Source organism: Patella vulgata, chromosome 6 (assembly GCF_932274485.2).
Source record: "Patella vulgata chromosome 6, xgPatVulg1.2, whole genome shotgun sequence".
NCBI classification, from domain to species: domain Eukaryota; kingdom Metazoa; phylum Mollusca; class Gastropoda; family Patellidae; genus Patella; species Patella vulgata.
The window spans coordinates 33,105,020-33,119,796 of NC_065884.2; the positions used below are offsets into that span (position 1 = coordinate 33,105,020).

The 14,777-nt window shown below is 36.9% G+C and overlaps 1 protein-coding gene across 10 annotated transcripts in view; it reads left to right on the forward strand.

The window, feature by feature from the left end:
• Nucleotides 1-14,777, forward strand: part of LOC126825396 (cleavage and polyadenylation specificity factor subunit 6) — a 221,688-nt gene that overhangs the window by 81,735 nt on the left and 125,176 nt on the right. For all 10 annotated transcript variants that reach the window (XM_056101834.1, XM_050555047.2, XM_050555045.2 and 7 more), the window contains exon 5: nucleotides 9,852-10,057. In XM_056101834.1, the coding sequence (XP_055957809.1) occupies nucleotides 9,852-10,057 (206 nt within the window). The remainder of the gene's footprint in view (nucleotides 1-9,851; nucleotides 10,058-14,777) is intronic.

The window sequence follows — 14,777 nt, forward strand, 5'->3', positions numbered from 1 at the left end:
ATTATTTCTCCATCTTAATTAGTTCATCATAGGCCTTTGGTATATATAACCCTGTGTCTCTATTCAGTTCTGGGCTGTGGCGTTTGATTTGGATGGCTTCTATGATTTTCCTGTTTTTCTTTTGGTGTTTATGTATGGCTAAGGTTTGGACATTTTTCCAGTCTGGTTCGTGGCCCTGGTTCTTGCTTATATGTTCTGCTATTGCGGATACATTAGTTTTGGCTCTAGACTTATGTTCTGATATACGTTTGTCAAGTGGTCTTTTCGTTTCACCTATGTATGCTTTGCCGCAAAAGCAGTCTACTTTGTATACTACTCCTTTTGGTTGACTTGGGTTGGTTGGTAGTTGTTTCCCATTTGCATTTAGGATCTGTTTTAAAGTTGTGGAAGTGGTGAATGTTGTTCCAATATTCACTTTCTTCAGGATTCTGCTTACTTGGTAAGATATTTTCCCATAGAATGGCAACATAACTTTGATGTCTGGTTTTTCAGGTTTATCTTTCTGGTGGATGGGATTTAGGGTGGATTCAATAACATGGTTGACAAATTTAATCGGGTAGCTGTTTAGGGTACAGAAGGCGCGTCGAAGATGGTCAAGCTCTGCATGGAGGTAACCAGGATCACAAATGTTGCGGGCTCTTCGGGTTAAACAGGAAACTACAGATCTTTTAACATTGGTAGGATGTGTAGAGTTGAAGTTGATGTATTGATCCGTATGGGTAGGTTTCCGGTACACATTGGTTGTTATGGTGTTGTTTACTCTATGGACGTGCACGTCTAGGAATGGGAGTGAATGGTCAACTTCTGTCTCCATGGTAAATTTAATCCTCGGGTGCTGGTTGTTGAGGTGGTCAAGGAGAGCTGTTGGATCATCTTCTTCCTCTAGTATAACGAAAGTATCATCAACCTTGCGGAAATAACAAACTGGGTTTATCGTAGTTGACTGGAGGGCACGTTCTTCAAATCTAGTGACAAAGATTTCTGAGATGAGTGGAGATAACGGGCTTCCCATTGGTAGGCCATGGATCTGTTCAAAAATTTCATCTGTTGACAAATTGGTTCCCAACGGTTGTTCTAGGTTGTTGATTTGTGATCTTAGGGCTTCCATGGCTTCATCCCTGGGCACATTGGTGAATAAGTCTACCACGTCATAAGATACAATTTTCCCTGGGTCTTTTATATTTCTGATCTTTTCACAAAACATGGTGGAATCTGGAATGAAAGAAGATGCAATCTTGCCTAGTGGTGAGAGTAGTTTGCTGAGATGCTGAGCAACATTGTAGAAAACGGAGTCTCTTGAGCGTATGGTGGTTGTGGGTGACTGCAGCGGAATTGGTAAAATTGGTTTTTGGTGATCTGTTCTTGTTCTCTCAATTCTTCAAGTTTACTGTTTAGTTGTTTTTCTAGTTTGGTGGTAGGGTCTTTTCTTATTCGTCTATAGGTAGAAGTATCTTGGAGCAGGTTATTAACGGTGGAGTGGTAGTCTTTGGTATCCATGATCACTGTGGATTTCCCTTTGTCAGCAGGAATTATGGTTATGGAACGGTCTTTCTTAAGTTCTTGTATGGCTATTCGTTGTTCTTTATTAATGTTGTTCCGTTTTTTGCTGGTTTTTGATTTAATAATTAAATTGGCGATTTGATGGCGCAGAAATTCAACTTTACCTCCAGGTGCAAGTTGACGTAGGCCTGACTCAACATTAGCAATGAAGTCGTCATGGTTTCTGGGCTGCATGGGGGTACAAACTTGAGACCCTTGGAGAGTATATTTATATTGTCTTCACTAAGTTGTTTACTACTAAGGTTCACTACGGTCTTGGTTAGGAAGTCATTTTGGTAGTACATGTATATGTTCTTCTTCAGGTTTTTGGTGGTGTTCATGTTTTTTTCATTCAGTTTTCCAAATTTCTTTTGTTGACGTTCTTTTGTCTTCTCATGTTTGGCAAGGTTTGTAGAGCTAATAATGGAGTGAAGGGACTCATGATCTTTTCCAGTGAGTTGATTCTGTAGCTTCTGGTGTAATTGGTAAATTTGAGGAAATAGTCGTTGTTTGGTGTTTCTATGGTGTTGAATGCGTTCACGAACAAGGAGCTTACTTGCTTTGTGTAGTATTTTGTTGGCAGCATTCGAGTTCACAGGTGATTTAAGATGAAATCCACTGGGCACAATGTCACTGTCCCTACACCGCATGAGAAAAGTTAGGTTGTTACAGGTTTTAACATATTTACCTTCTAGTTTACTAAGTTCATTAACACACTTAACTGCCTCATCTCCATACTGATGACGAATATAATCCTTGAGTGGCATTTAGCGATTGAACACATTAAAAACACAACACAGTTTATATGGAAATACAATCACTGGTTTATAAGTATAGCACAACGTTTCGACAAGTATTCTCTTATCGTTATCAAGCACAAATGATATTTAGTTAATGATGATGAGTTAGTTGTATTTTACAAAAAGAAGCCATAGATAAATGCTGTTATAATACAAGATAATAGTTAAATTGATCAAAGGATAATTAAAACTTAAATATAGTTAATTGATGGGGGTTAACAGTGACCAGGGAGCAACAAAGCCATATATTTGATATAGACAAAATAAACACAATTTGAAGCCATATTAATAAGAAATTTATAATAATGTATAAATTGATCAAAGGATAATTAAAACTTAAATATTAGTTAATTGATAGGGGTTAACAATAATCAGTGGTTAACAATAGTCAGGGAGCAACAAAGCCATAAATTTGATATAGACAAAATAAACAATTTGAAGCCCTATAAGTAAGAAATGTATAATAATGGATGTATACAGTATAACCACTTAATTTGGTAATTACAAAATATGGTTTATATAACAGGTATTATACTTCTCTAAGCTAATTAAGGGGGAGGGGGGGGGGGGGAGAGAGCAGTATGATTGAAGTTAGGTTTTATAATAACTAGAAATGTCAAAAAGAAACAAATAGGAAAACTATGGGCCAATAGACAATTATTTCTCCATCTTAATTAGTTCATCATAGGCCTTTAGGGACTTTTCACGTTTCAAGATGGTGGCACTTCCAGTTGTATCGATAGACTTCTTATTTTGTGTATGCATCAGGAATTCCTCAGCTAGTAGAGAAAAAAAATTTCAAGGCAATCTGACCTATATTTTGTCTATTTTTTTGAAAAATTTGTTCCTTATTTTCATCAAGGGGAGATAATTTAGAAAATTTCTAATGACATCTTTCAAGTCACATCAGTAAGATCTATTTACATACTAAATTTCATGAAAATCGTGCAACTATTAACCCATTTAACCCTGAGCCAATTAAAAGATTAGCTACCCTACCCCAAAGCTAATTAAATCAGCAGTGCCCATCTCCCTAAGCCAATTAGTGGATTATTGTTAATCCTCTAATACCCTCTACAAAATTGCAAATAACTAAAAAAATATTTTCTATACATAGAAATACTCTGTTACAAAAATGTACAGATTGTTGTGTTCTTTCCAATGATATAAAATTCAATTTTACAAAGTAGAAATTATATTACTATAAATAACATTGGAAAAGTTAGTTCCACTAAAATTATGACTTTTCTCTGTCATAATGGTAAAATAACGTGAACAAGTATCCGCTAATAATTTTTTTTTAAAAATAGAACAAAAATATAGTCCCTCACGTTGGCAGCAGTGTTCAAAGTAAATGTAAATATAACTTTTAAGAAGAAATATCACCCGAAGTGACAGTCACTTCATCGCTATCGGCATTTTAACATTTCTGCCTTTCTTTGGATATATGGTCGTCTTCTTTGCTTTATTGCGTCGAAAATAAAAATATATAGTTGAAATATCCGACAATGTAATATTCCTCTATGTAGCTTGTATTAAATCCCAAAAGTTTTGATTCAATTTACTTTTCCAAAGTCAAGAATTATTAGCTGTAAGTTTTATGTTATCGTCTGTTTGAAAGCGTACCGTATCCAAGATGGCGGCGACACGCTTGATCTCGGCTCGAGTATCCGTGTTCTTTGCATCATAACGTCCCAAAAAAATAACAAATAGTTGATTTCTTCGACATTATCATATTCTACGATATGTCTGGCAGTAAATCATAAAAATCTGATTCCATTTCACTCTTCATATCATAAAATTATTAGCCGTAAGTGACAACGTGAAAATATTGGAAAACTGCCAAAGTCATTGACTGGAAGATCCTTTGTTGAAACGTATGTTTTCTATTCGATAATTGGCGAATATAACATTTCTTGCCATTGTTTGCTTTATTTTTATTACTGAATCACCATTAATTTATGAAATAAACACAATAGAAATCTGTTGATTGATCTGGCGCTTTTGTTCGCTAATGCCGTTGCAAAGAATGATGGGTCTGCGAGTTGATTCGCTACCGTGAGTTACTTGGTGCGAGTTGATTCGCTATTGTCAAAAATGAGTTAAAGAAGTTGTCAAGTTGATCTCAACTTCCGGTTCGAAATCACAGTGACGAATAATCGAAATTTGAAAATCCGAAATTGCAGATTTGAAGTAAATGTTTCAAGCTACTCAAAGAAAAAATAATTAGTAAAATAGGTCAAATAGTCACAAAGTTACAGAAATGTATGTCAAATGCATTGGTTCATAAAATTCTGTGATTTCGGATTCGAAAAACGTTTCGAAAATATATTTAATCAACAGCCACCGCCAATTGTTTTTTTTAGGGGCGGGGGGGGACTGGGGGGAATAGGTAAAGGTTTCGGAAAGATACTATGGTTAGATTTTGAAAAATCCTATTTGTGGACTTGACACAAAAACACCTTGTTGGCACGGAAAACATCAAAGGCGAATTTCGAATTTTTGAAATATTCAAATACCAAACATTCGACCATGAGCCAGGCTATCCTGAAATGTATTAATTTCGGTAATAGGAGACAGATTCTTTAAGCCACGACCAATTGTGTATGTTTTCAAGCCCATTAATGTGGATATTTCACTATTTTTCATATTCAATTCCAAATGGTGACCATCATTTGGCCTAAATCAAAATTCTGCTCTGAACGATTTTTAGGCATTCCTTTAAGGATTCAGAAAATGTAACTCCCATGTCTGTAAGTAAAATATCGCAAAAGCAAAGTGATTTTTCACGTTTCAAGATGGTGGCACTTCCGGAATGGGCTACTAACTCCATTTTCTGTGAATGAATTACATCAAAGGCGAAATTCGAATTTTTGAAATATTCCAATACCAAACATTCGACCATGAGCCAGGCTATCCTGAAATGTATTAATTTCGGTAATAGGAGACAGATTCTTTAAGCCACGACCAATTTCAAGCCCATTAATGTGGATATTTCACTATTTTTCATTTCCAATTCAAAATGGCGTCCATCATTTGCCAGAAATCAAAATTCTAATTCCTACAATTTATGGGCTTTTCTTCAAGGATTCGGAAAATATAATTCCCTTGTCTGTAAGTAAAACATCAAAAAAGCCTTAGCGATATTTCACATTTCAAGATGGTGGCACTTCCGGATTGGGTTACAATCTCGGTTCCTTTCGATATTGGCATGTATGGGACTGTAACTTCATGGATTATGGCCCCTGATTGTACGAAAAATCACGTTTTTAGCTTGTGAACACTGTAGAGGTCACAATTTTTATCCGATTTGGTTTAAACTTGAAATGTATGCTTATAACCCAAAGATCTTGGTTCCTTTCGATATTTGCGCATATCGGACCGTAACTTCCTGAATTATGGCCCCTGATTGTACAAAAAATCGCGTTTTTAGCTTGTGGACCCTATAGAGGTCATCATTTTTATCCATTTTAAAAAAACGTATTATTATATCACCGTTACACCATAAGGACCGTAAGGACGGCTGAGTTCGAATTTCGTGAAAATCGGCCCAAAACTGACAGACAAAATGGCCGCCCTTCGTTCTCAAATAGCGTAAAAATATGGTATATCAAGGTTGTGGATCCTATGGAGGTCACAATTTTTATCCAATTTTGTTGAAACTTGAAATGTAAGTTTATAACACAAAGATCTCGGTTCCTTTCGATATTTGCGCATATCGAATTGTAATTTCCTGAATTATGGCCCTTGATTGTAGGAAAAATCACTTTCTTTTTAGCTTGTTCTCTATCCATCTCTCGAAAATGTGGGTGTATCCTGCCTGCCAGCCGCTGGTTATCCGATTTTGTTGAAACTTGAAATGTAAGTTTATAGCCCAAAGATCTCGGTTCCTTTCGATATTCGCGCATATTGGACCGTAACTTCCTGAATTATGGACCCTGATTGTACGAAAAATCGTGTTTTTAGCTTGTGGACCTTATAGAGATCATAATTTTTATCCGATTTAAAAAAAAAAACGTATTATTATATCACCGTTACACCCTAAGGACGGCTGAGTTCGAATTTCGTGAAAATCGACCCAAAATTTACAGACAAAATGGCCGCCCTTCATTCTCAAATAGCCTAAAAAATTTTATCCAATTTTGTTGAAACTTGAAATGTATGTTTATAACCCAAAGATCTTGGTTCCTTTCGATATTCGCGCATATCGGACCGTAACTTCCTGAATCATGGCCCTTGATTGAAGGAAAAATCACATTCTTTTTAACTTGTTCTCTATCCATCTCTCGAAAATGTAGGCGTATCCTGGCTGGCTGCTGCTGGTTAAATACGCCTCAGCGATAAATCAGAAATTAACATAAATCTGTAATGGAAAAAGTTTACAAGCCGAGTTTATGGAATTTATTAGATAATATACGACACCATGTATTAAAACTTCTTCCAAGACGACAGTCTTGTCAAAATCACTGATTAAAGTGTGTCTGGGTAATCGCGCCGGCTTCATAGTAGAACTTCCTGTTTACGGACAGACTTCGTATTTTTGCCGAGTTCATTATACACCGTAGACACGTATAATAGAACAGTATAATAATATATACTTCATATTTAGTTACATATTTGTGAATAAAATAAATAGATTGTTCATAGCGTGGCCAAAAAAATGTAACTTTACAAATACTAAATTTGACCGAATAATTAAAGAAGTGCGTGATTATTACGGATGAAAACAGACATGCGGGTCATGAGAAACAGGCAATTAATTAACCGCGACCTTACAAGTATTTAATTTCTCAATGATGTATAATGATTAATTTTTGAACAGTGGTCAGGAAATTAAATACTTGTAAATTGGACACTCATTATCAAAATTAATCAGTCAGCTTTAAACTGGACACAAGTGCAAATTAGATGATTCTTGGTGATTTTAAACGAATTTTACGAATTTTTAAACAAAAATTTGATATTGAATGAATGTGAAAGAAATTAGTGCTAGATACACAAGATTAAATGATGCCTGGGTTACAGTCAGTGATGGGATTTCAAAATTTTAGTTGTCGGACATTTTCTTCCCGAAAATAAAGGGACATAACTCTTACTGTTATTTAAGCAGGCGTTTTCAAACCACAATTAAGAATCACGTTTCAACAAAATATTCAAATTCATTCGTAATAAAAAAAATAGGTGCACCTCGTTATTTTTCAAATTTAATTCCCCTACGGTATTCAAATTTATGTCAATAATATTCCTACACAATTACTTGACATCGTAATACCATAGAATGAAAGCGTGCCGATTACTGCCTATCCGTTTACCGATTTCAAATTCCCCCAAATTACTGTATTTTTCGGGTCATAAGTCGATACATTTTTCAGCGAAGTCCGGCATTCGTCTTATACTCTGTTTCGATTTATATACGGAAGGTAAAAAAATGACATCACGAAATTTATTTGACCGTAAACCGTAGTAAATGTCGCTCTATAATACAACGAGCGAGTGACACCAACTGCTAAAAAAATCCCATTCGACTCTTCTAAAACAATTACCGTAACTACTTACTTTATTCCAATCAAAATATTCGTCAACATTTTTTAGTGTGTTTATTTATTTAAAAACATAAACCCCATTCAAAATATGATCATAAATCCGACAATATGCCATCAAAATAGAATCTTTTCTCTCGACATCAGACGCATTAGATTCGGCACGTTTATCTTAATTCCACGTGTCTCGCGAGATTTCTACTTTCATTTTGCGTAACTACTTAGTTATTCCAATCAAAATATTCGTCAACATTTTTTAGCTTGTTTATTTATTTAAAAACATAAACCCCATTCAAAATATAATCATAAATCCGACAATATGCCATCAAAATAGAATCTTTTCTCCCGACATCAGACCTATTAGATTCGGCACGTTTACACCACTTAATTCCACGTGTCTCGCGAGATTTCTACTTTCATTTTGCGTGTGTGTGAAATAGCTTTATTTAACTTCGGCTTCCACTGAAGAAATATCACAGACAAGTTATCGGACACAATGTATATTGATTTGGGGTGTTATATACTATTAGGATATGTGACATATATGACTAATGTCTACGACCGACATCAAGGAGATTAAAACGTGAGAAATCACGGGTTAATCACATAGATTAAGTTTATTGGATTGATATATAGTCTGACAAAGGAGAAGCAATGACTTCTGTTCAGGATTGAATTGATGAATTGTCCGACAAAGAATTAAGTCAGTCAATCAAGGCAGATTAAGAAGTTAATCAAGGTATGTGTATAGACCGTATAAAACGATAAATATGTTGATCACTTAATTACCTAATCAATCCAGCCTATTATCAACGATAATCGGGTTGAGTGGTAGTTATACACTCAGTACATTATATTAATTTTGGAATTTTGAATATTATTTACCATGTCTTGATGTCCGATTCGGCATATTCCTGGTCAGACAATTTACGACGTTTGGAAAATAGCGTTGGACATGTCCGGAATATACGGGCAAAATCCCATCACTGGTTACAGTGTTAATTGAGGTAGAATGTTTAAAACTTGATATAGATGTTCATTAAGTGAATGTTTTGACTAAGTTCAATGATTAACATTTCGAGCTAAAGCTAAGCAGAGCTAAGCAATTTCATTGATCGATGCTTTGGGACAAGATTCTATCTGATAGAAAGTGATGAATTTTAGTGTATAGTTGATAATTATTTTGATTGCTTGGTACTTTTGAAAAAATAAATATGCTATTGATTAATATGTGTCATCTATTTATTTTGGGATTTTGGTGGGGGACTTAAGTTTGACTGTTGGCTTGTTTTTTTTTTTTTTTAGCTTGTCCCAATCCATCTCTTGGGTGGGAAGAAAGAGAGCATAAACCTTATTGATATGCGTTCTGGTCATCAATCCCTATCGATATTCAAAAATCAGCATTTTCTTGTGAACGCTATAGGTTTGAAGGTGATGTGGTTATAAAAGGATGAACCTTTAAAGATTAGATTTCTTCAAGTATCCTCATCAAATTTGCTCAACATCCAAGTTTTCCTGTCGGATAAGCTGCAGTTTGGAATTGGACAAAGCTACTATGTTTGCGTATTCCACTCAAATATCCCACACTTTGCGTTCTATCTTTACACTTAAAGAAGATCATGGAAATAATTACCCAAAACCATTGCTATTTTACTACGCTTGCATTGACACTTTTTACTGAAATGTATAAGTACTGCGCTTTGTACTTCTAGTTATGTTTCCGTAACTGTCGGTAATTGTATCTGTATTGGCTGATGTTTTTCTGTCGGCATCTGATAGTACCCATATCGGAACATCACTAATGCTATTTGTCCAGATAATTTTGTGAACACAATCAATATGAGATTTCAAGGATCCTAGATCCTTATTAAATTTGGTCAATATCCGAGATTTCATTTCAGATAAGCTGCTGTTGAGACTTAGCTGCTGTGTGGGCATATTTTCATGCTTCGCGTGGTTATCTTTATTTCAGGTTTGCACTAGTATCGGTTGGATCAGATGCTTCATCACGATTGATATTTGATAAATTAGCAAGACGCGAGTTTTATGGTCAGGCACCGCAAGTCACACCTTACAGTAAACAGGCATTAAGTCAGTTTGAGGCTCAGGCCAGGAAAGGAGCTGGTGGGGCAGCAGCTGATGACCGTAGAAACAGCACAGACTCCAGCCAGACAAATGGTAACTACATTAATAATTCATATGAATGGTTATCTGGAGCAGTAGATTTTATTAGAATTTAGAGGATTTTTAATTGCCCACATTTTCATGTGGACGTATTATGCCGTCGCCCCTGTCCGTCCGAACGGACATCCGTCCGTCCACAATTGTTTGTGGACTCTCTACAGGTCACAATTCTTATCCGATTATGACGAAACTTGAAATATAGGATTTATCCCCAAAAGATCTTGGCATGTATGCTATCGAAACTTTATGGATTATGGCCCCTGATTGTACGAAAAATCACGTTTTTAGCTTGTGGACCCTATAGAGGTCACAATTTTTATCCAATTTTGTTAAAACTTGAAATGTAATTTTATAACCCAAACATCTCGGTTCCTTTCGATATTCGCGCATATTGGACCGTAACTTCCCTGATTGTACGAAAAATTGCGTTTTTAGATTGTGGAACCTATAGAGGTCATAATTTTTATCCGATTTAAAAAACTGTATTATTATATCACCGTTACACCGTAAGGACGGCTGAGTTCGAATTTCATGAAAATCGGCCCAAAATTGACAAACAAAATGGCCGCCGTTCGTTCTCAAATAGCGTAAAAATATGGTATATCAAGGTTGTGGACCCTATAGAGTTCACAATTTTAATCCTATTTTGATGAAACTTGAAATGTAAGTTTATAACCCAAAGATCTCGGTTCCTTTCGATATTCGCGCATATCAGAACGTAACATCCTGAATTATGGCCCCTGATTGTACGAAAAATCGCGATTTTAGCTTGTGGACCCTATAGATGTCATAATTTTTATCCGATTTAAGAAAAAACGTGTTATTATATCACCGTTACACCCTAAGGACTACTGAGTTCGAATTTCCTGAAAATCGGCCCGAAACTGACAGACAAAATGGCCGTCCTTCGTTCTCAAATAGCGTAAAAATATGGTATATCAAGGTTGTGGACCCTATAGAGGTCACAATTTTTATCCAATTTTGTTGAAACTTGAAATGTAAGTTTATAACACAAAGATCTCGGTTCCTTTCGATATTTGCGCATATCGAATTGTAATTTCATGAATTATGGCCCTTGATTGTAGGAAAAATCACATTCTTTTTAGCTTGTTCTCTATCCATCTCTCGAAAATGTGGGCGTATCCTGCCTGGCAGCCGCTGGTTATCAAATTTTATAAAATGTTTAAATATATCATTGTTGCACCCTGATGATGGTTGTAAAAATCGGATCATATTGCCCAACAAAATGGCTGCTACTTGAACGCAAATAGTGTAAAGGTAAGTAATACCACAATCTGATTAAAACCCAGACCCTATTTCATTTCATTTTTTATAGTTCAAAATTTCGTTTCACTTGTCTTTACTATGCTAGGATCTGGAAGAATTGTTATATTCCCGGTGTTTTGGTTGAAGCAAGGGATTAACCATTACGGCGAGTAAACCACTAGAAATGTGTGACGTCATAGGGTCAAAAGCCGCTCGTACGACCCCCGACACGGCCTTCTAGTACAACTTTTCAGATCTTCATGTAGTTTAGGACATCGAAAGTATAAAGTATTTTAGTCAGATTGGTAATACCAAGGCCATGGACCCTCTCAGGGTTTCCGCCAGAAAAAACTGGAAGGGTGGTACAAATTATTGGACCGCCAAAGGCCCCCCCCCCACCAGAAATGTTTTTCTTCGTTAACGCTGTAAATCCGTTTTCCGAGAAAATTCACCAACCTAATTCCATCGTTTCATGAGGAAAACACCGCAAATTAGGCATGACAGACCCACAAGTAGCTGTATGATTCCCATGTCATTCTCCAAAAAAGTTCACTTATTTAAGCACGATTGTTCAGATATTAATTGCCGATTCTACCATCGCGATGTATGTTTTGTTTACACGCAGTCATCTGGCAGACTGCGCATGCTCAGTCGGCTATTTTATATAGCTGAGTAATTGATGATAGCTGTTTTGCTATGTCCCGTCCCGTAGCACTTTTAAAAAAAAAGAACAAATAATAATCACGCTGTAAAAAAATAGTTCTGTATAGAATTATGTGTCACAGCTCCATTCCCCGCGTTGGAAGAAAGTCGTTTTTTCCCAGATTTTTAACCCTTTTGTCGTCGCCCCTGTCCGTCCGTCCGTCCGTCCGTCCACAATTGTTTGTCTACAGGTCACAATTTTTATCCGATTTCAATGAAACTTGAAATATAGGTTTATCACCCTAAGATCTTGGTTCCTTCCGATATTGGCATCTATCGAACCATAACTTCATGGATTGTACGAAAAATCACGTTTTTGGCTTAACACTGTAGAGATCACAATTTTTATCCGATTTTGTTGAAACTTTAAATGTAAGTTTATAACCCAAAGATCTCAGTTCTTTTCGATATTCGCGCATATCGGACCGTAACTTCCTGAATTATGGCCCCTGATTGTACGAAAAATCGCGTTTTTAGCCTGTGAACCCTATAGAGGTCATAATTTTTATCCGATTTAAAAAACCGTATTATTATATCACCGTTACACCCTATGGACAGCCGAGTTCGAATTTCGTGAAAATCAGCCCAAAATTGACAGACAAAATGGCCGCGTTCGTTCCCAAATAGCGTAAAAATATGGTATATCAAGGTTGTGGACCCTATAAAGGTCACAATTTTTATCCGATTTTGTTGAAACTTGAAATGTAAGTTTATAACCCAAAGGTCTCGGTTTCTTTCGATATATTCGCGCATATCAGACCATAACTTCCTGAATTATGGCCCCTGATTGTACGAAAAATTGCGTTTTTAGTCTGTGAACCCTATAGAGTCATAATTTTTATCTGATTTAAAAAGATGTATTATTATATCACCGTTACACCCTATGGACAGCCGAGTTCGAATTTCGTGAAAATCGGCCACAAACTGACAGACAAAATGGCCGCCCTTCGTTCTCAAATAGCGTAGAAATATGGTATATCAAGGTTGTGGACCCTATAGAGGTCACAATTTTAATCCGATTTTGTTGAAACTTGAAATCTAAGTTTATAACCCAAAGATGGCCCCTGATTGTACGAAAAATCACGTTTTTTGCTTGTGGACCCTATAGAGGTCATAATTTTTATCCGATTTAAAAAAACATATTATTATGTCACTGTTACACCCTAAGGACAACTGAGTTCGAATTTCGTGAAAATCGGCCCAAAACTGAAAGACAAAATGGCCGCCCTTCGATCTTAAATAGCGTAAAAATATGGTATATCAAGGTTGTGGACCCTATAGAGGTCACAATTTTGATCCGATTTTGATGAAACTTGAAATACATATTTATAACCCAAAGATCTTGGTTCCATTCGATATTCGCACAAATTTAATCATAACTTCCTGAATTATGGTCCTTGATTGTACGAAAAGTCGCGTTTTTAGAATGTGATCCCTCTAGATGTCACATTTTTTATCCGATTTAAAAAAAGGTTTGAATATATCACTGTTAAACCCTTATGATGGTTGAATCAGAATTCCGTACAAATCGGACCAAAACTGCCGGACAAAATGGCTGCCCCTCGTACGCAAATATTGTAAATATATGGTATATCAAGGTTTTGGAACCTCTAGAGAGATGACACAGTTTTGATCCGATTTTGATGTATACTATTCAAAAAAAGTAGGGGATATTTGATTTTGGGGGCATAATACTAAAATATGCAAATGACTACGAAAAAAGTCACTATAGAACCTAACAGAAGAAACATTTCCAGTTACATGTGACGCCCAAACGCACCAATAGCTACCGCATGGAATGCAGGTGATGCTTGGGATCATCATGGGGGTCCAACCCAAGATTTGCACGACTCTGACTTTGAATGTTACAGTCATTGTGGCATTGAATTCCAGGGTGCAAACATCAGTTTAATTGTTTTAGTGACCAGAAAACAAATTTTGATATGCGTCGGCTTACCCAAAATGAAAGGTTACGTGCCCTTGGCATGCTACAGATCGGCACAACACAGGCGGTTGTGGCGCGGACGATGAATGTTTCTCAGTCTGTCATAAGCAGGCTATGGTCCAGATACCGTGATACACAATCTGTACAGGACAGACCACGCTCAGGTCGACCAAGGGCGACAACTCAAGCCCAGGATCGATTTATCCGTACCTTGGCCTTGAGAAATCGTGTCATCACAGCAAATCAGATCAGCGCTCGTCTTCAAACAGACACTGGTGTGAGAGTGAGTGGCCAGACAATTCGGAATCGACTGCATAGGGGTCACCTTCGCTCCCGACGTCCTCGCGTGATCCCTTGTTTGAGAGATCGGCACAACACAGGCGGTTGTGGCGCGGACGATGAATGTTTCTCAGTCTGTCATAAGCAGGCTATGGTCCAGATACCGTGATACACAATCTGTACAGGACAGACCACGCTCAGGTCGACCAAGGGCGACAACTCAAGCCCAGGATCGATTTATCCGTACCTTGGCCTTGAGAAATCGTGTCATCACAGCAAATAAGATCAGCGCTCATCTTCAAACAGACACTGGTGTGAGAGTGAGTGGCCAGACGATTCGGAATCGACTGCATAGGGGTCACCTTCGCACCCGACGTCCTCGCGTGATCCCTTGTTTGAGAGATCATCACATTCAGGCAAGACGTCGTTGGTGTAGGGATCGTCAACACTGGGATAATCGACGCTGGAGCAATGTGATGTTTTCAGATGAGTCAAGGTTCACTGTTGATTTTTTGGACAGAC